Raw genomic sequence first — 21,783 nt, forward strand, 5'->3', positions numbered from 1 at the left:
AAAAAAAAAAAAAAAAAAAAAAAAAAAGGACGACGTCTGCCTCAAAACCTTCGTATTAGTATTCCAAAGGCAAACAACTTATTTCCAGTAGGCTTTATAAACATCATTGAATACTGGGCAGAAGTTATGTGTTTATTTTGTCCCAATGATAGCAATCTATGTTAGGAGAAGATTGCTCCTTCCCCAAAAACTGGTGCGCACATGGAGATGCGAGGAAGTCCTCGGTGGAACCAGGAAAGGAAAGACATAGGAGACACAGGTTTTTTATTTTTCTTTAAGGACAAGAATATGAACCAGTAAAAGGAATCTGGAACACTTTGTGGAAAGAATGAAATTATGCAGAAAACAAACAAAAAGATAGACAGAATACCTTGAAAAAATTTTGAACTTTTTCAAAGTTCTACAGTTAAACAATGACATTTATAACGTCTCAGTTCTCCTGCTCTCATTTTCTTCCTTCCATGCTTTTTCAAGTATTTTTCTTTGACTGTCTCACATCTCTAATCCTCTGCCTCTCCTTTCTACTTTTCTGGTCTTGAAGTTGAAGAATGTACAGGACTCCTTCTAGGATGAAATCACTGGGTAGTACTCAGAGCTTCCAGCTTCAACATTGCTGTTATCTGGTACATTTGATGCTTCCAAGCTCATCCATGGAAAAAAAGTAATATTTTTCTTGCTGCCTTAAAACATCTTGGCAACTGTGATGGAGAGTGGAAATCTCTGCTCTTCTGTCTTTCCCCAGAAGCCAACCCTGAGAAGTCAGAGTGCAATTGCACCTTGAAGTCTGAACGATGTATACCTACAGGCACCAAGAACTGGTGTCTCAAGCTTGTTTTCTGGCTGAAATTTGAAAGGTCACCAAATATCTCATTCCTTTTCCCTGCCTAATCCCTCTCAGCCTCTCAGTAACTCTCCCATTGCACCTGCTTATCCAATGAATTCTTACCAGAACTGACCACTAACTCAGATCCTAATTTGCAGAATCCACAGTGAGAGAGCAAGGCTACAACAAATAAACTTCTAGATTAATGAGACGTCTACCTTGCTTTTCCTACAGAAATAGCTGCTTTTCTTTGGAACAATTTTCTTTTTTCCAGTATTACATTTCCTGGGATGAGAATTGGCATTTATGGATGCTAAATGTTTTCAATTTAGGTAAACTGGACACTGACAACCCACTGATTTTTGAAGTAGATGTCACTGTACAAAATGCAGCACAACCTTAAGAAATCCCAAGTGTGTTAATCATGCCAGCCAAAGAAGTACTATTATCTCCACTTATGGGGGATGTTTCTCTTTAGTTTTTGTCACCAAGGTATTTTTAGGTTATTAAACTCAATGAAGATTGTGATAGAGTCACTAGAGAAAATATTTTATCTGTTATTTTTCATATTGTTAATCTATTTCATTAGCTTACTGCACACTTCTCATTTCTTGTCTTTTTGAAATGCCACCTACACTGATAAAATTACATTAGGAGTTCTCAATATTTCCAGGAAGCAGCAGAGAAATCACATAAAGATATGACTATTAAGAAGTAGAGAAAAACAGAGAGTCACTTGAGACAATCAGAATTTAACTTGTTTTAAAAACAACCCTAGACAAGATACTCAGTGGGAGGGAAATATACTTTTCAAAAAATCTAGAAATATCATGAATATGCTACCAAATGTGAAGCTAAAATGCAGTTTCACTGAATTTTAACATGACAGTGGAGCAAAAAGAAACTACTGAAGACAGTCTGGAGGAAGTACCCTGTGACAAAACAAGGAAGCCGGAATCCTTCTTAGCGCAATCAAGTGCCAACTTTCAGTTTGAAACACACTATGAACCCAAAAGCGTGTATAAATAAAATTGTCAATATGCAGGAAAGAATTACTGATTAGCAAATACAGCATTACCTGGAAAACAGTCCAAGATTACATTTTTCTGTTTCACTGTCATATTCTGAAGCTTTTATGTCTTCTAACAATACTGGTGGCTCCCAATAGTTTTGAGTTATTGATAGCCAAGTATGACTTCATTCTCATGACTCTTCAAGCCAAAACATGAAACACAGCAAACACAGACCACAGGAATATCACTTGGTTTGCCTAATTCAAAACACAATCCCAAAAAGGTAGTGCTAGACAGCAGCAAAATTGGAGGCACCAATTACTGCATAATGTCCTATCACCTGAAAGCTCATCTGGGAATTGGAAAGAGGACAGGGTTGGGACTTTTCTGAGGACCGTGTGTGCAACAGCTATTATTCTTCAGGGATGATAAACATTAAAGCTAGCCTTGCTTTGAGCAGCAGATTGGACCAGACAGCCTCCCAAGGTCTCTTCCAACCTAAATTATCCTATGATGATAAACCGTAGCAAACACTTAAAGCTGAAAATATTTTGTAACCTCACTTATAAATCTTTGCCACAGAATTATTAACTTTTGAAACAGAATCTTCTCCCAGAGGATGAGAACGGGGCAGCAATGCATAAAATCTAGGGCACACAAGCACAATGGGTATGAACTTGTCCTAGTTAAGTAACAGAACTGATGAAGTTTGTACATTACCCTTATACCAAGACGACTTACACGATTTAAAGATTAATCGAATGGAAGAGACATTTCTGGTTGTACAAACAGACCTGAATAACTTATAAAGGATACTAATAGTGAACTGTGCTATTGGCAACCATAGAATTCAGGTCACTTGAAAAGTCATAATCCTTGAAATCCAAGCAATGCCAAGAAAGGGAGCCTCAAGCCATGCTAGCACTATCAGATATATAGATACTGCCCATGTGCTTCAAGAACTGAAAGCATGCTGGCATAGACTTCTCCATTCTCTCTACCTACCTTTTGTCTATGTGACCTGGAGAATAAGGAAGATGCAACATTTGTTTATAAGAAAGAGAAGGTTTTCCACCAAGTAAAAGGAAATGGGTGATAACGTAAAGTCTCTGCAGGAAGGGTTCCAAAGGGAAAGGGCTGCAACAGAAGCAAGAGATCCTCTGTAATTTCAGCCTCCAGATAGAAATTGGAGTAAGACTGATAATCTAAAGCAATTGAGACAATTGTCTCATTACAAGGCAAGGTAACCAAAAAACAGCTTTATGACTTTCAGCAGCAGCTAAATTGTGGACAAGCTAGGTGAGCTTTAATTATCAGGACATAAGATCACAGTAGAACTTGCAAAGAGACAGGAGACAGTAATCCAGCTAAAGAAAAAAGTGATCAGCCCAAAAACCCCAGAAGTTAGACGGCAACTGAAGAGATGCAATTAGAGTTCCTGTTGAATAAACTACAAGTATGAGGTCTTCTCTATATAACAGGAACAAGAGGCACTATCTATCCCCACTTGTGTTTAGGTAGAAGGACAACTGGAGGAAAATAGATATGCAAATTGTTCTAGATTAAAAAAATAGAGATCTGTCAAACTGATACAGACTTTCTGGGAGATGAGAAAATGAGACACCTCATTGCTCTCTCTTGCTGCTATGAGTAAAACCACCTGAGTTACTACACAGGCTTCTCTAAAGACCCCATTAATTTATTTCTGCTTATTTTATTTTATATGAGAGTGAACAGAGATGACATTCAGTTACTTCTGGTCTAGTGGTTTGTAATGCATTTTCAGCACAGAAAAGAAGTATCACATCCTAAACTCAGTAGCATTTGACAACAAAGACATAACTTTTAGATGCTATTCAACAATTTTCGTCACTTTCAAAAAGTGCTAGAAGGACAGTTTTGCTTGATGACCCTTTAGAGGGAAAATCATGGTTTCAGTGGATGTACAGACTTAAACCAGCACCTGGAGGTCACTAACAGGCCTTAATGGTCCCTCCTCCACCCACGCTTTTAGTCCTGTGTCTTTGGTCTCTGCCATGGACTTGCCCAGCAATCACCACATCTGATCCTGACCTGCAAATTGACTTCCCAGCTTGGTCTTGGACCTGCCTCATCACCATGGACTTACATGCCTGATGGTCTGCATCCTTGGCTGAGGCTGGCCTCAATGTCTGGGCCTGCCCTCCTCCCTTGTAGTGGGGCTGGGCTCTGGCCAGCCATTGCATGTTCTCCCCCCCTCTGCTGCTGGTGGCTCGCATCCCCCACTGCCCCCAGACAGCCAATTGGTTATTTCCTCCAGTTTTTCCTGTGCTCTCACTGTCTGCATAGGGAAGGGAGAAACTCTGCATAGAACTGAAAAAGGAAGGATGGAGCTCTAATAATTTCAAAGTCTCTAGACTCAAATAGCTCTACAAAAATCACCTGAATTCAAGGAAGTTTTAACTGGCTTTTCCATTACCCAAAGGCGTTAGTGAATCACTCTAAATTGAGTTTGCAGTCCGACACAGAAGGTTGTTCCTCACCCTTCAAGAGGAATGGAAAGACTTGGAACTCAAGTGCAGCACTCTACAAACCCTTGAAAGCTGCAGCTTTACCATTTCTCAAGTGACCCCGACAGACATGAAGTCCATCCCTCTGTCCCAAAGGAAGTCCAAGAATCACTATGTTGTGTTTGTTTAGTCTTATCTTAAACCATCCAAAATCAAGGTTCAACAACCTACTCAGTCTATTCTACTGTTTTCCACCTTTAATCTTTCTCATAAAACATGTCTCCATGTTTCTAGATTACTGAACATTTTTATAACTTCTCTGATCTACTTCCTTATTGAAGACGATACTAGACCTGATGCTCAAATTTACATCTAATGAGCACTATGTAGTTTACTCTGTGTGTCTTAAGTGTCAATACTGCATTACATCAGAGATGGTGAAATGAGAGCTGTTTTCTTCCTTTCTAGTTTTTACAGTAGGTCAAGCAGTTTGACCTTCTTGACCCTTACCCAGTTTGTGGTCATTGTATTGCTTCACGCATATTTCTCTGGAGATCTGATGCCTAGGTAGCTATTGTACACTTTTTCACTTACATATTATTTATATTAAAACCTTTCTCTAGTTTTCAGGATCATTCTGAAATGTAACCCTGTCCTCTGCACAGTGCTTGCAGCTTTTCCCAAGTAGGTATCAACTGTAGATTTAATAAACATTTTCTCTATCCCACTATCTAGAGAAAACCTTATCTCTTTCTAGAGAAAACCACTTGACAGAATCCCATCCTTCTTGTTTGACAGTGAACCATTGATAACTACTCTTTGAAATTATAATTCCAAGCCAGAGAAGGATAAAGCATATCATACTTTTTGCTTCCGCATTTGTTTTAATGATGTCAGTTAACCTTGGTGCCAGGAATATTGGTTAGAGACTGCTCTTACAGTATCTTCCTCAAGATCAAGTTTCCCTACTTTTCTTTAGGAACATCTTTAACATTTTTATAAGTCATAAAACATCACACTTACCCTACTCCAGACGTGTTACCTTGTCATAGAGGGAAATTAGATTGCTTTACATGATTTATTCTTTTCAAATCCATTTTGGCCATTGTTTAGCATCTTTTTATCTTCTGGGTGATTCCAAACAGATTATCTGCTCAAGTGTCTTTCCAGGAATTAAATTTAGCCTGACTGGTCTATAATTCCCTGGGTCTTTATGCATTTTCTGGAAAGACAGACACAAAGATTTCTTCCCTCCCCCTACAATTCACTTCTTATCCTTTAATTCTCAAAGCTCATAAGGGAAGACTAAGATTTCTTAAGTACTCCATAGTGAATTAATGGTGCCAGACAATTTGAAAATATCTGACTCATCTAAGCAGATTCTAACCTGTTCTTACACCCCCTTCACTAGTTTTAATTATGCCAGTCTTTAGAACACTCAGCCTTTTTTTAATAAATGCTGAGGAAGGAAAAAAAAACACCAACCACAAAACTGGCATGCCGCTATTAGTTCTGCCTCTCTGTCAATTAATGGGCCAAATCTTGATCTAATTAATTACTTATAGGATGTTTTCTTTTAACCACTCTATTGTTAAAACCATGCTTAAGGCACTTGGCCCATACTTTATCGCAATTTCTATGACTTAAATGTTGCTCAGGGTGAAACTCTGAAGATTCAGAGGGTGCACAGTATGTGATCTTATCAGTTTCTGAGGCTTCAGTCATTTCTGCCTCAGTAAGCTCCTCCAGTATTTTCAGCCATAGACTTACCAGGTTTTGTCCCTCAGTGTTCAGACTGATCAGACTGATGTTTATAATAAATCAGAGCACAAAAGGAACAAAATGAAATCAGATTTATTCTCTCTTTTAAGTGAACCAGTGTCAGAATACAAGTCTCCTTCAAAATCATATACTTTGGCAAGTTGAACACTATAAAGGAACCTTTCCTAGGAAAAAATGGGGGGGGTTTGCACTTATGTGCAATGATCTTGGTCTAAAAAATAGTCGAGGGAAAGCATGGGTAGATTTTACTATAGACAGTCAAATAAGGCCCAGAAGGGAATTAAGTTTATTCAGTACAGCAAATGCAACCTAGTAAGACAAAGCCAAACAAAACTGAAACAGTAAGTCTGTTTCTTTTTACTTAATTGCTATTAATGGAGGAACTAGGTCCTTGGAAGTCTGACATTAGTAGCTCTCTTTGTGTACTGGAATTTATGCAAGTCTTACCTCAGAGAACCTTTGTACATCCTGGGTTAAAGTTCCTACTCTCTTCCACTGATAATGTTTGAGTAACTTCAAAATTGCTGGATTCACTGCATTATCAGATGGCACCGTCCGGAAGAAATAAGGATATTTTTTCTTATCAGCCAACTCTGGGGTTGTTGCTGCAAATGAAAGCTGAAAAAAAACCAAACAACAAAAAAATGAAAGTCACCATAAGTCATCTAGCATCCAGAAAAAAAAAAACCTTTGCTCTTCTCACAGTGCAACAAGACACAATCCACGCATTGCAGTCACGTAGAGAATTTTCATCATCATACAGCTTGGAAGGCCTACCAGCACCATTTACTCATTTACTTTTAAATGGATTTTTGAAATACCTTAGTTCTATAAACCACCTGCTACAAGATTAAATGAGGGAATCGTCAAAGTCGATGGTGTAAAATCCTGTTTCAGATCATGCATCTTACACATTGCACGGAGCAAGAAGCTCTAAGAGAGTAAATATCTATGATGAATTCCCCATCAACTTCCTTCTACATTCTCTTCATAAAAGTTAAGAATTGTTCGAAAGGGATATTCTCAAACTCTTCGAATTAGAGAGTGAACCTCTAGTAGCACCTCTTCCTATCTTCAGTTAATAGAAAAGGTACCAGGAACAGTGGGAGTAAGTATGGTAGCCAAAGCTGCAGCTCCCAAGTTTACCTGGCTCCCAGTTTCCTCCACTGAAGCAGTCCCCTGCGATTTGTGTTATCAAAGGCGTCTCAGTGGCAAATTCTATGCATCTGAAAACACCAGAATTTGTACATGGTTTGAGAATGCTTATAATGAGAGAAAAGAGGAAACCTGTTAGCACCAAAGAAAAAAAAATAAAAAAAATCAGGAAATGTCACTGAATTCTGCCTAAGTTAAAGGCAGCATATTTTTGTCTATTCTATTCTATATTTTTGTGAATTATTTTCAGGCAGTGTTATGAAGGGAATGCCTGCATGTTCACTGTCTGAAAATGCTCCTGTTCCAAAGATACTTGTGGTTATTTCCTCCAGTACTTTTTAGGTTGCTAAGAATGTGTTTCTCAGGCTTTTTTTTCATCCATGCATAGCAAGTGAGGGCTATTTTTATTCATCAATTTAATGTAAGTTGGTGTGACTGTCGAAAAATAGGCTCCCTAATACAATTGTGTTAAGTCATTCAACAATCAATAAAGAGTCAGAAGTATAGGTGAATTCAAGCCTGTATTAGTACTTCCAACTATAGTATTAAGTTTACGCTTTCTTCAATCAAGTATTCAGTACGTTTGGGCTAGAAAACCTCTTTTAAAATTCAAAATAGTCAATTTTAATCTGAAATAACAGATCTAACTTTTCTTCATGTGTATAAAATCTAGATTTATCCCAGCAGAGAAAGAACCCATTCTCTGTCTGATTTTAGACTCACAAAGAACATACTGCACTGTTATAACCTCCTGAACCTGAATACACTTTATTTTCTTAATTAAAATCCCTGAAATCCAAACCACTTAGCGTGCATAACTGGACGGTTTACACTCAAACATTCAAAAAGAGAAGATCCTTTCTCTTCACTAGTCATTAGCTAGAGGAGATTTTTTTAAAACCTTCTACTGCCATATAATTCTAAGGCAAAATATTTTTAATATACCAACTGCCCCTTTCTTAGATTTTACGAAAAAAAAGTACAGTATGAGCTACTGTGCTTATCATGGTCTTGGTTTTCCGTAACTGTATTATAGTTGGCTCAGTTCATAATATTTAGTAATCAGCAGTGAGTTTGTGAAGAGCTGATTTCAAGGGAAAAAGAATGAAGGACTGCCAGGTAGACCTAGCCAGCTTTTCTGTCTAGCCTTGTAAAGCTGAACATCATGCATCTACTGCATAATGGAAGTGGAAATAAGGACCTCTCTCTCTGACTGAAGAAGAGAGAAAATTTGACTTAAGAAATCCAGGATGAAGAGGCGTGCCTCTCAGCAGCCTGGCTGCGTGCAGCCTGGTGACTGCAAAGGACTTGCTTTTCAAGTTATTATGGTTTTGGATCGAATGTAATTTGATTGATCCTTAAGAAAAAGAAGTAAAGAGCAATGCTGAAGTAACAATAGTGACAAACGACATTGGCAAGGTTCACCTCACTCAGGTTCACAGGCTGAATGGTAAATCTTTCTGATCAGAAGTACAAAAAGCCTGAGTAATGAGGAGCATATCTATAGCTGTGAGCTGGCTTTAAGGCAAAGATATGTGATATAAGCAAGGCAATTCAGATCCATCCTTTGACATTTCAGTGATTTAAACAAAGTGCCTAAATTAGTACCCTAATTGCTCAAATTTCCTTGGGAAACAATGAAGCAATACCTTACCTCTCTTCATTGATCAAAGAAAGATGAAGAAGACTCATAACTTAGATTTCTCAGCCATGTAAAGTGAGATGAGATGAATCCAGGTTTATGTGTGATACAAATGACACCTGAATTACAAAAGAACATTCCTCTTCATTTTCTTTTTGAAGAAAGGTTTTATTAAAAAATAAAATGGGAAAGTTCATGCTCAAACAATTCTTGGAACATAGGATATGTTCAGAGGTCTTTCTTTTAAACATCACATATACCATGGTTGGTCTCATTCTACATCATTTTGCCATTTTAATAAAACACTCATGAGAGATGGATGAATAACCTGAAATAGTTATGTCAGTCCTTTTTTATTTTTTTTTTCTTCTTTCTCACGGAAGTCAAGTCATTGCAAATATTTAACTTTTCACAAAATCATCCTTATGAGAGTTTGGGGACATTCAATGTATTCAACCCAACAATCACCAGCACTCAATATTCTGCTTTGAAAGGGACAAGGAAGGAAAAGGAAGAAGAAAAAACTCACTATGTTTTAAAAAGTGGTAATGAAAAGATCATGTTAATAAATAAATTGACTCAATGTAGACTTACTGGCAAAGGATGTGATATAGCATGGCTATATAGAAATATGAGTAAAATATCAATAACAAAAACTTTAACCTATGTGATAAAAAAATAAGATCACAACACAGATCACGCACATATGCATTGAGATGGTACAGCCCTTGTTAACTGAACATAAATCTGTATTTTAGGGCTAAAGTTGTTTGTTTGTGGCTGATTTGAAACTTGAATGTATTGAAAGGAAAACTTTTCATAGTTTCTTCACTTCATTCTACAGGACTGAAAGCCATAGAGATCTGATTCTGCTTTTAGTTACGGGAGTTTCTTTCTATAAGCTCTTAGTTACTTAGTCAAAAATCTGGATGAATGGCAATCCTACTGCTCATATACATTTTTGCAAACCACCAAGGTACTATTTTTCACATTACTGTATTTTCAGTGCATACATATTCATGCATTGCTAAAAAAAAAAAATTGTTACAGGTGTTCCATAGCTGTAGCTCTGCATAGAGAAAGAGTGAGAGAGAAAAAAGTTATAAGCAGGATTATAACTCAGCAATAAATGCGTGTGGGGAGTATGATCTAATTCTTTCACAGAAAATTATTTTACATAACTGCTAAAGGTGATGGCCAAAAGCCAAACTTGAAGAGGGGATGAAAGGCAGGAAAAATGTTTTTTTCAAATTGCTATAAAATGGAGGACACAGCAGACATATACAAGATGATGTATCATAATTGTGGGTGTGGTGGTTGTGTGTGTGCATATGCAAACAGACTCTGTGCATATGTGTATGTAGATCTAGAGAAAAAAAATCCATATATATATTTTATATATATCAGTTTGAATACTGTCAGAAAAAATGAAGCTACTTCTCAGGTCATCCCTCAGAAATCTTTCTTTAGAATATCTGCTTACAATTTGTGAGCAACTGTTTCTTAAATTAAAATGAGTTTATGTAGGGAAAAACATATATAAGCTATGGCTCACGTGAAGATTTCAGAGATGAGAGTTTAAAACTTTTAAATGGAAAAGAACATATCATTTACCATTCAAGTAAGAATATTAACTAGAGTTTGAAAACCAAATAGACCAAGGTATTGAAAAACAAATGTTTATTTCTTCATAAAAGCTATAATTTAGCAAAAGTTCTACTGCTTTAAAACTAAGTCTGCTCAAATTCTGAAATGAAAGAGTTTATTTAACAGCTAAAATGCATTTTTTCTGACTTTTTAATTGACTCGTATTGCTTGTGTGGTCACTATATACATGCATTATAGTTAGCAGTGTTTCATGAGAATGTGTTTTTTCTGCACACGTTAAAGAAAAACAATAATGTTAATACCCTAGAAATAATTCAAGTCAGGAGTCAGTATGAAAGGAGTCAGCATAAAAGGACTTTCAAGAAGGTCACCTGAAGTTGATTTACTTCTACAGTGTTTAGCTTACTGTGGCATTCTCCCTGACATACACCCCACAGACCTCGTGGGAACAAAAGCACAGCAACTGGAGAGGTCCATAAAGGGTGACTGCAAGCCAGTGTTTCAGACAAAGTCCTAACCCTGCTGAAGTCAGTGCCAAAACTTCCACCAACTTCCTCAGCCCAGATTTCAAGCCTGTGATCTGAGTACCTGGAAATCAGATTTAGTTAGTGAGATTTAACTACACCGGTGTAATTGTAACTCTGTAGGTCACCCTGACATTTTGCAGTATGCCTACACTCAGATCTGCAGTAGTGCAGATTCTACTTTTTTAAAAATAAAAATATACAGCTGGCTCAAGGGTGAGCCGAGCAGTTGTTCTTCATTGCTAGCAATGGATAAGCAGAGCAGGAACATAGCTGACGGCTTTATCTTACCCTGTGAATAAGAAGGAAGCAAGGAATAACAGTTCTGGAATGGGTCCAAACCCAAAGAATTCAGGAAATGGTGTGAAAGAGAAAAACAACAAAAGATTAAAGATGATGCAGAAAGGACCTGATGGTAGTATTTGTGTAAAAGAAGGTCTTACGGTAAAGAGTTTTGTGGCCATAAAATGTAGGATGTCTTTGTACTTAAAAAAAAAAAAAAAAAAAAAAAAAAGGCTTGGAAATTACCCAGAATTGAAAAAGCCAGTGAGACAAATTTTACTTTCAGATTAAAAAAACACCCCCAAACATTATTCCACAGAAGTCAAGGAAATTTCTTTGGCTTCACACTGAGAGTGAAAGTGGAATTTGATAATGGAGAGGAGAGGAGACAATATTCTACAGCTATTATGAGAAATGCTTCAGCCTAATATGACAGATGGCCGGGTTAAAGAATTTGAACTGGTGCACTTTGCTGAAAAACTGAAAAATATACAGAAGGATTTTATTTAAGAAGGTTTGGGGCTCAGGTATATGTTTTGATAAATTAAATGTTCTGCAGAAAGATGATACTTTTTGAAACAGGAAAAGATTAATTTTGTTGAAAATCTGTACAGTTTCACAGAAGGGTTGTGAGCAACACTAGATAGAGTGAGGTGAGGGGGAAAAAAAGTTAAAGAGTAGAAAGGAACAATTCTACACACAAGGAGCAGAAGCAAGCTCTATAACCCCACATGAAGCTGAAATGAGGTGTGGTAGATTAAACCAAGAACATCAATCTAAACTGCTTTCAAGTTAAAGCAAGCATGTTCCCATTTCGGGGAAGTAACAGTGCACTCCATTTAAAAAAAAAGGTACCAAAGTGGGAATGGCAGGATGATAAGCTCTAGCATTCATTTAAGAAAATAGGATGCAACACTAATGAAACAAATGGGAAAGACTAGGAGTTATGTAAGAGAGGATGGATATTAGAGAGCGGAAACAAAATTAGAAAAGGGAACACCACAATATACAGAATTTGTATGTTCCATATTGAAGCCCAGAGGCTGGAAGCTGGAAGGATGAAGCCACTCCCAAGAACTCCAGAGGGAAGGGAAGCCACCAGAAATGGCAAGTGGCCTTCTGGTGTTTGGTTGTTTTATTATCCCTAGGAAGCATTTATGTTTATATTTTGTCACTGTAATAATGTACAGAAGTCTGGTTAAAGAAGTGCAGAATTGTCCCTGGGGTAAGCAGTCACCCTAAGCTAACGCAACGGGTCTGTTTAAGAGTCACGTGTATTTTAAAGGACTGTATTAGTTGAAGTAAATCAATAACAGAAACCCTTTAGCAAAGTTATTGTAGGTCCATAAAGCTCACAGGGCAGGAAACTGTGCTCCCCTCACAAAGCAAAGAGCGGCCTGTGGAGCGGAGTGGCCAGGGGATCGGAAGCATCTCCCACCGCAAACCTCCCAGCAGCTCGAAAGAGGCTCCTGACATCTGGCAGGAGGTGCCAGAGCATCCGAATTTGTCAATCCCATATTGAGAATGGGAATGGGGTGCCACTCCCACCACCCACCTCTCCAGAGGAGAAGGCTGTGAAACAACGGAAACAAAGCTATACACTGTGTGCGAGGTAAAAAAAGAAAAAAAAAAGCCTCAGGTAACAGGGTAATCTCCCTTTAATAAAATGTCTCTGCTAAGACAACGGATTCATATTTGCAAATGGGGAAAATTAGCTTATTGAGCACTAGAGAGATTAGCTGAATTTTCCCAGGCTTCTGCACTGTGGCTTGTACAAGTATTTTATTAATGATTCCTAGAAATTTCAATCTGCTTCTGTTGCTGCAAAGCTAGTCTTGATGGAGAGTTTTTCATATATGGCAGAAACCCCCTGTATTTCCTGCACCTTTTCTAGAAAGCTGAATTATGCTGATAAATCAACATTGCTAAGTAGGATACAAACTGCTGATTCAATTGATTGGTGATATCGTTTATTATCATCACAACTAAAGATTGCATGTCATGCATGCTTACACAGGAAGCAACACTTTCTGCAGAAAAGGAAAATGCAAATAACAACTTCCAAAAAGAAGGCAGAATATCAGAAAGCCCCATAGAAAATACTCTTACGATGGCACAGGATTGCGCACACAGAATCTTGTCATAGGAAAATAACAAGGACGAAACTCAGGAAGATGATAATTTGCGGCAATGCGTACTTGTGACACCACACACCATTCCTCCATGCGCCTTGCCAGGAGCTCTAATGCTTTGACAAGGCTGTGCCAACAATAATAATACTTGAGTGTGGGCATGTGATGACTTGATGGTCCCAGGAGCTAAAAGGACCAGAATGGAAACTAATGAATAATGAAGAGTTAAAAGATTTGCCTGCCGCAACTCTTGAGACAGCATTAGATGATGTCACATAACGAGTGAATCGATATACTTTTAACCCAGAGACAGAGAATAGACTGAAACGTAACAATTAAATTGCATTTTTAATTGAATGGTAATTGAAGTTTTGTAATAAATATTAAGAGATACAGAATATAAAGATTTAGGTTAAATGTTAATTCACGATTTAAAGATTATCAGTAAGCTTACTATACAAGCCACCTTGCCCAGATGTGCAAACTACCACTGTACTTGATCTTACCACCAGCCAAGTTATAACTAAATTTTGATATAATACTTGGAATAAGAAAATGGCAATATATGATCAAGAATAGTATTAAAGAGAACGTTAAGAAATAGATGATAGTATGTAAAGTAAAAAAAGCGATGTATTAGGCTGCTCCTTCCCATCCCAATGCACAAAATGTATCATCAAATCAGCTTTGATGGATGATTTAGAGAAAAGGTATGTGGAAATAACATTGCAAAGCTGGTTGCAAACACGGATATATTTGGAAAATATTCCAACATAAGAAGCTAAATGCAGCAATTTTACTGACAGAGGCATTGCATAGATCTTCAAAGCAGGTGAAAGCAACACACAGTAATAAAGATCAAGAAACAAAGATAATGTTTCTTGACAATTTGCCTGCACAGCTGCTGTCAATCTACGGACTGTGAAGGAGCTGGTCCTGACCTAGGAATCCAAGTGGCAATCTTCCCTACTAGCTATACTCTAATCCTGATCCCCAAATAGCACAAGTGATGCCCTAACAAAAGTTGAAAGAAGGGGGACTAAAGAAGAAAATATTAACAAGACATTATGCTTTTCCAGCAGTGCTAAATCAGCTACATAAATACTCTTAAAATATTTACTTAAGTGAAGGCTGTGGAGACTCCATCATACTTATATTTAGAAGATTTTTATGGGATTGGACAAACTTCAGTGCTATAACAAAACTAGTGATCATTAAAAAATGTTCTTTTAACTCTGTATGGGCTTTCATTATGACAGTTGCAAGAGCAAAACAGAAGTCTGGGAGAGTATCTATGATGGCTCACTAGCTGGTAAATGGGCAGGATGCCTCATCCAAATGGGAACATAAAAATACACATTGTATTAAATACACTGGATAAGAATGGATCTCGTGGACAAACATCCCTTTCATCATCCATAACACATTATCCATCTGATTAGAGCTACTGCTCGTTTTAAAATCGGATGTTTTGCCAAATACTCCTGCCCAGTATCATCTGTTGTTACCTTCATGAATTCTGTGTCTGAAATTGCTTCCACTGACTGCCTTTTGGCACCTGGGAGTTTCCAGAAAAAGCACTTCCAGCTGGTCTCAAGGTTGGAAAGCACCCGCCTCCATGCTGATGGCATTCCAGTGAATTAACCCAATCACAAGAAGATTGATACTCAGCTGCATGCTGCTCTGGACACATTTCAGGAAGCAATTCTGGCTACTGCATGAATCAATATTTTTGAGAATAGAAACTGGTTTAGATAAAATAAAATCCATATGAGAAATACTTCAGCTGAAAGACGTGTGCTTATAGGCTAATGGGAAAGGAGCATTCAGTCCTGTTCGCTTCCCACTTGGGTACCCTGTCCTACTCCAGCACTACTTGGTAGGAACTGCAGATGCCCAAATGCAAGAAGTCAGACCAGAGGATGAAGTTTGGTCTCCTGGTGTTAAAATCTGCTACTCCTATAAAGTCTGTGGGTTATGTTGAAGAATACCCATTGAACCAATCCTCAGCCGAGTTTTTGGGGTTTTTTTTTGTCTTCAAGTAATGGAGAAAATGAACAATAGCTGAAAATTGTAGCAGATCTGCTGAAAAAAAATTAAGAAAATCTAAACATTAGCATTACTGCTTCACCTGCCTCTTGGGCTGGCAGATTAAAACTTCTGGCCACCCGTTCACACCAGCCAGAGTCTATGTCTAAGAAATTTGTAGGAAAAGACTAAGTTAAAGGAATTCCTAGAACATTTCACGTGAACAGAAAGCAGAAGAGTTATTAGTGGTCAGAACAGAATAAAGTTACAAATCAAATCCAAGTCCAAGTCATGGGATCCATTATCCAAGTTCTAATACATACTGCCTAACAAACCTAATGCATTCACCTTACTTGTGAGATGTTCCAAGGAAGTTATCACGGGGTTGTGGAGAGTGTCCTTCCATTCAGTGCAACCAGTCAAGTCAATAGAGACTTTGTGATTTACACAGTGTTTCAGTAGGTAGCCAGCTGAACATGAGGCAGAATCATCTCAAAGAGATTACCACATCCAAAAGTCAAAATTCAGCATTAGGCTTAACTTGATTCTTTCACTATTAATGGAAAATAAACAACTGCTGTCCCCTTTTTATTGCATATTTCTTCTGACCATTCATTTAAAAAGGTCTATCACAGTTTGAAGCAGATGTCAAAAAAAAAAAAGGTACTAAGGGAATAAATCTGGCAATCATGAATTGCCTTTTCTACTCTCTAGAGAATGTTTTCAGATCTATATTAGGCACAAATCACTTATACCCAGCACAGGTGTTCTGCTTACCGCTAGAGGTTGACAAGAGCATTGAAATTAAATGGCAGATCTGCAGAAGTTGCTTCAAAATTTGTTTTCATTTCCAAACAGAATAAAAGACAGAATCTTTTGAGCATTTTCATAAATGGAACTGCATTGCGAAAGAGGGTTGTATATCTTTGTCTGTCACACTCAGTTGCTTAGCATTTGGCTACTGGCCTGGATTATATCAGAACTCAGCTTCAAATCTCTGCTCTGCTTCAGTCACAGCATTATTATTTATCCCAAATCAAGCAGAGCCTCCTACCCTCATACTCTTGCTACCCAGTTTGCTTGTCTCTTGTCTATAACAGATTATCCTCAAAATATAGTGAAAACCAACAACTTTGTAAAATATTTCACCTTTGATAAAACAGGTTATATTTCCATAATCCATAAAAAAAAGAATAAAAATTCTTTCCAGACCCATTCACAGCAGCATGTTCCTGGCCAGCTGCCCAAAACTATTATCATTCTATTAGTATTGTTTGTTTGTCAGACTTCTTCCAGCTAACACATGTTAAAACTACAGCTGTTCTGTCTATATTTGGATTTGAAATAAGATGTGTGTTTTATCATTTCTCCCCCTCTAAATGCTGAAAAGGAGGGGAAAACTTCCCCAACACAAAGATACCTTAATTGTGCAATATAGGGTGTCTTGTTCCTGTGAGCAAATCAAGCCTGCACTCTTGTTGGAAATGGGGAGAAGGACCACTGGTGAGATATAAGACAAGAATTCCCCAGTTCTTCTGTGGAGTGGACACCCTAATACAGTCCCAAATCTGTCCTTTCCATTTTTTATTTCTTTTACTGGAAATACAGCATCTGAAGGAATAAAAGCACACCATGTGAACTCACAATTTACCAAAATCCTTAAAAAATACTTTTTGCACTGCCCTAAGTCATGAATTAGTGTTTCATTCCCTGGTTTCAAATCTAAGCAAGAATCCCAGATTTTTCAAGCCAAAGCAGATGACATCCTCACTAGTGTGGTGATGTAGTGACACACAAAGAAGCTGTTTACTCTACATGGAGCAGCACAGCTCAGAGATGCCTTATCAGGTCCTGGAGCAACACCCCGGCACTAATTCTGCATTCTGCCTGGGCTAACTTGCCTTTTCTTTCAGCTCTGTAACTGTTCTGATACCTCAGTGCTGCATGCTGCAGTCACATCCCATCAGAAGTATTTAAAGAGTAGTCCAACATAATGAGCTTGGTACTGCACCTTCTCCAACAACAGATAAAGAGGGGTTATGCTACAGAAATCAAGGGCTTGCTGGTGGGGAGGTGAGGAAAAAAAAAAATTGTTAAAAAAAAAAAAAAATCAGTGAACTTCCTTTGCCAACAGATGTTGCTAGCAAATTAAGTACTACTTGCCCAGCAGCAAGAGCAACTTGGGTTACAATGCCACTAAAAACCTTCAGCAGAAATGCCAATCACAATTATGATTATAATATATTTGGCATTAAAATGTCAGATATGTCGTTGATCCTCCTCTAAGAAATAACGAAGATCACACATACTTTATGGTTTTCTTTATCTGCAGTCAATACAGACTTTAACAAGATGGTCTAGATAGAAAGCTGCACGTACAAAGCCTTTTAGTAACATATGCAACTAGGAAACGTTCATGCAGATACATTCAGACAAGCTAAATCACAAAACTATTTGTCAACTTAAATCTGTATTCTGTGGTTTGTAGTCTATAACTACGAGTGGCTATAAAAAAAATCTTATGAGGCATTATCATCTATTTTTATAAAATAAAAAATGGCAGTCTTGGTATGAGTGCAGTTACAAAACAAAAATCCTGCCTCAAATGTCACTGAGGAAGTGGAGGAAAGCATGAGCTGGTGCCGGTGCCTTGAGGACATCGGTTAATTGTTGCCCGAGTAACCTTCAATGTGGTTTTCTCAATACCTATGCCTTGCAAGTCACTTCAGCAGTTGCTATTAATTTAATAAGTGTTTCTTTATGTCTGCATTTGGTTTTAAGTACAGTACTTGCCCCTGGTCTTAGAACGCAAGCTGGGTAGAAAGCATTAACACCATCTACACCACTTAAGATTATGTACACTTCAATTAGATCTCTCAACCTTTTTTCCCTAGAATGCTTCCATCGTTCTAGGTCCTGCAGGCTGAAAGCTGAATGTTTTCTCTAGACCTTGTTATCTTTTTTTGTCCTTTACTCTGTAAAACTGTTCACTGCAAGCCCATCTATTCCTGAAAATAGTCCTTATCAATCGGTTCTTTTTACACTATTTTCCGTAACTTATATCCATCCAGGTGAGATAAAAACTGAACTAAATCACTCCACATCCATATGTAGTACTAAACCCAATGTAGCCTTAATTTTTCACATGCAATGAATATCTTTGTGCTTGATCTTTGTCACGGAGCCAGGAAAGTGCTTAAGAATATAGTTTAATTTTAAATATTTCAAGACTTATATTGATTTGAGAGAAGGAACTCGTATATGAAAACTCAGTACATGCATTAGAGCTTGATAGTGCTTATTAGTTTTGGAAGGCTGGTTTAAATATCATCTTTCCTAATTCAGTCTCATGTAATTCATTATTTATTACTCACTGTGTGCAGTGATTACTAAATGTGCAGTGATTAAGTTGTAATTTTTAAAGTCACTTGCCTCTTCTCAACCCTCTCACTTGTGATCCAATGTTTTTTGAATTGCCATTTATTTTTATACAACATTTCTGACCAAATTTGTTGTTATGTTTGTGCTCTTTTTTTGGCTTGCTTTTTTTTTTTTTTTTTTTTTTTTTAACCATATACCTATGGTTTTGTCGACTTGGTCTTCGCAGTTTACCAACTTTGGCTTTTGTTATTTTAAGTACTGCTGAGTTCTTCTGGTCTTTTCTAAACACTGCTCTTGGATGTATTCCTGCCAAGCATGAACACGTCTGCTATTTTTACTAGATGGGACAAACACTTGATGGGACAAACAGCAGGGCAAATGGAAAGCATCTCTGACAAAGGTGACCAGTGCAACTCCAGATCAGAAAATATAAGCCATTAATATTCAGGCAAAGATTTCAGAAATTAAACTGGTGATCTGGATGGCTTTTCTTGAGGAAATATACTTTACTCCATGCCAATATACTTTCACTATGAATTTTAAAGTACCACCTGCAGTTAAAATAACGTCAGCTTTATCAAGAATACATACCAAGAAATGCACTAACAATCTGTATTAATGTACTGTGTATCTGGATGAAAACCAGTATAAGATTAATTATATTCACTGTCTTTTTTACAAGCAGGTTATTCAGAAATTCTCTGAAGTTGAACAGTTACGTTTGTTAAATAAACAGCATTTTTTCCTCCCTTTAAACTTACCTACTAAAGAGAACTATGGCTTTGAGAATTAAGACCCCTGGTGTATTTGATCACTTATCCAGTAAGAAAAGAGAAGGTAAATCACAAGTGACAGTAAGACCATGTGTCTGTTTGACTGAGCAGTAGTAAAAATGAAAGTACTTCACCTGATGTGGGCATGGTATCTTTGCAGCAAGTTCATGGAAAGTCCTAAAAATTAATAGAGCAATTTTTTTTTTTTTTTTTTTTTTAATTTTCTTAATTTGATTATCAGATTCATTCAGCTTACTATCCCTGTTACTGGAATTGCCAGCTTTCGTTTCTACCATAGTAAGTTTATTTATTCTCTGGCTTCCTGGACTCTTGATTTTCCCCTTGTAGAGAGATTCAGATCACTCTGAGCAGAAAAGCACCTCCCAGAGTATAGATAAGGAGCAATCAGAAGGCAGCCAGCTTGAATACAACCTCTTGACCCATTCCAAAACAAGGCTCTGAAGATAAAAGGGAGGAAACCCCGGCAGGAAATAAGCAACAGCGCAAGAACTGGATAAGAGACCATGAGATAGATGGACAAATGACAAGAGAGAACAGAAGAGGTGCTGTTCAGAGCACGGAAAAAGAAAGACACACTGTAGGGGGGGGGAAGAAAAAAAAAGATGAACGGACCAAACCAAAACATGGACAGACACAGCGGACAGATGCAGTCAACAGGAAAAATCTTGGCTTTATTTATAATCTGCTGAAAGCTTCACTTTGTGAGTACTCGGGCTGATACATGCAAACACAAGCATCTAATCAGCTGCAGGATTATGTGTACACACATTCAACTAAGGAACTTCAGAGGTCTACAGACACTGAAAAACTTGAGTCACTTGGACCTCAGAGAAGAGTAAGTAGGGGATAGCATATGCTTTCTAAGACTTTCCTTAAATCTACATGAATTTTACCTCCCAGTATGTTTACAGCAGTGTAAAGCTTCAAATTTGATGTGATTTATAGCAGTACATCATAGCTTGCATTGACTTGCCTGGGATAAACCTTGAGGTGAGATGAATCATTCCCTAGAAGCATCTGCTTCTCACTACTGTAGGCACTAATGGGAGATTACAGTATCAGATGCAGCCACCTACACTGCACTTGGCCAAATGAATCCCATACAATTTTTCTGATCTATATAGATACTTAAGCATATGAAGAAGTAGTGAGGCAACCTAGAAGACACTTCAGCCTCTTAACCCCTGAAGATATTTAAGTTTTTTGATCTCTTTAGAAGTTTGAACTAAATGGTTAGTAGAACTGCTGGTGCCCTAATTCTTCAAAAAAAATCACATTAAAAGATAAATACAGATATCACAAAATGTTCAAGTGGATCTATATCTTCACTGTCTGGAAAAATTCTTAGTGTTAAAGTTGAAAGGTAACTGAATTTTCACTGTAATTTCTCTCAATCTTAAAAATATTTGAAGATTCAGGTCAGGTGTTTCAAAAAGTCTTAACCCTGTTCTTCCCACGTCATTCATCATAGCATAACTTTTCCACTTCTACATAAACAGCCCAAAGCAGCTCATGGGGCAATTGTCTACTTTGTCGAATAAGACTAGCCACTTGATCTAGTCATTTTTGGTAGTGACATTGAGAACGTAGCATCGTTAAACAAGTTATATGTCATAGAATCACAGAATCATTTAGGTTGGAAAAGACCTTTAAGATCATCAAGCACAACTGTCATCCCCATATAACACCCCCCTATGACCAGCAAGGTCATTTACCTTAAACCTCAAGCAACAGCCAAACAAAACTATGCCCGTATACTTGCATCTGCTCCTTTTAAGCCTTCGTACATACGCTCACATAGCTAAGGCTGCCGGTAGACCTGCGATAGGTACAAGCCCAAAAGAATTCTGCTGCTGAACTTCCATTGGTACCACTTGCTGTTGGATCAGGCCAAGGCTACACGCCCCTGCTATATCCCAACTGCTGCGTGACACTTGAGCTCTCACAAGCAGCCATGGGGCTTAGCACTCACTCTCTGTTGCCAGTTCTCTGCATGTTCTGCTTTACCAGAAGACAAGTGCAACATAGCTGAAATCTAACGGGAAATGTATTTTACATGACTAAATCAAAGACAAGGGGCTACAACTTTAGCCCATCCCTTTCTATACTACACTGCATGGCTTTGCAAAA

At 37.7% G+C, this 21,783-nt stretch overlaps 1 protein-coding gene across 1 annotated transcript in view; it reads right to left on the bottom strand.

The window, feature by feature from the left end:
• GABBR2 (gamma-aminobutyric acid type B receptor subunit 2) overlaps positions 1 to 21,783 on the bottom strand; it is a 400,562-nt gene that overhangs the window by 305,061 nt on the left and 73,718 nt on the right. Inside the window, exon 4 of the mRNA XM_009643511.2 lies at positions 6,555 to 6,725. Within this exon, the coding sequence (XP_009641806.1) occupies positions 6,555 to 6,725 (171 nt within the window). The remainder of the gene's footprint in view (positions 1 to 6,554; positions 6,726 to 21,783) is intronic.

Source organism: Egretta garzetta, unplaced genomic scaffold, assembly GCF_000687185.1.
Source record: "Egretta garzetta isolate BGI_Z169 unplaced genomic scaffold, ASM68718v1 scaffold88, whole genome shotgun sequence".
In the NCBI taxonomy this organism is placed as follows: Eukaryota; Metazoa; Chordata; class Aves; order Pelecaniformes; family Ardeidae; genus Egretta; species Egretta garzetta.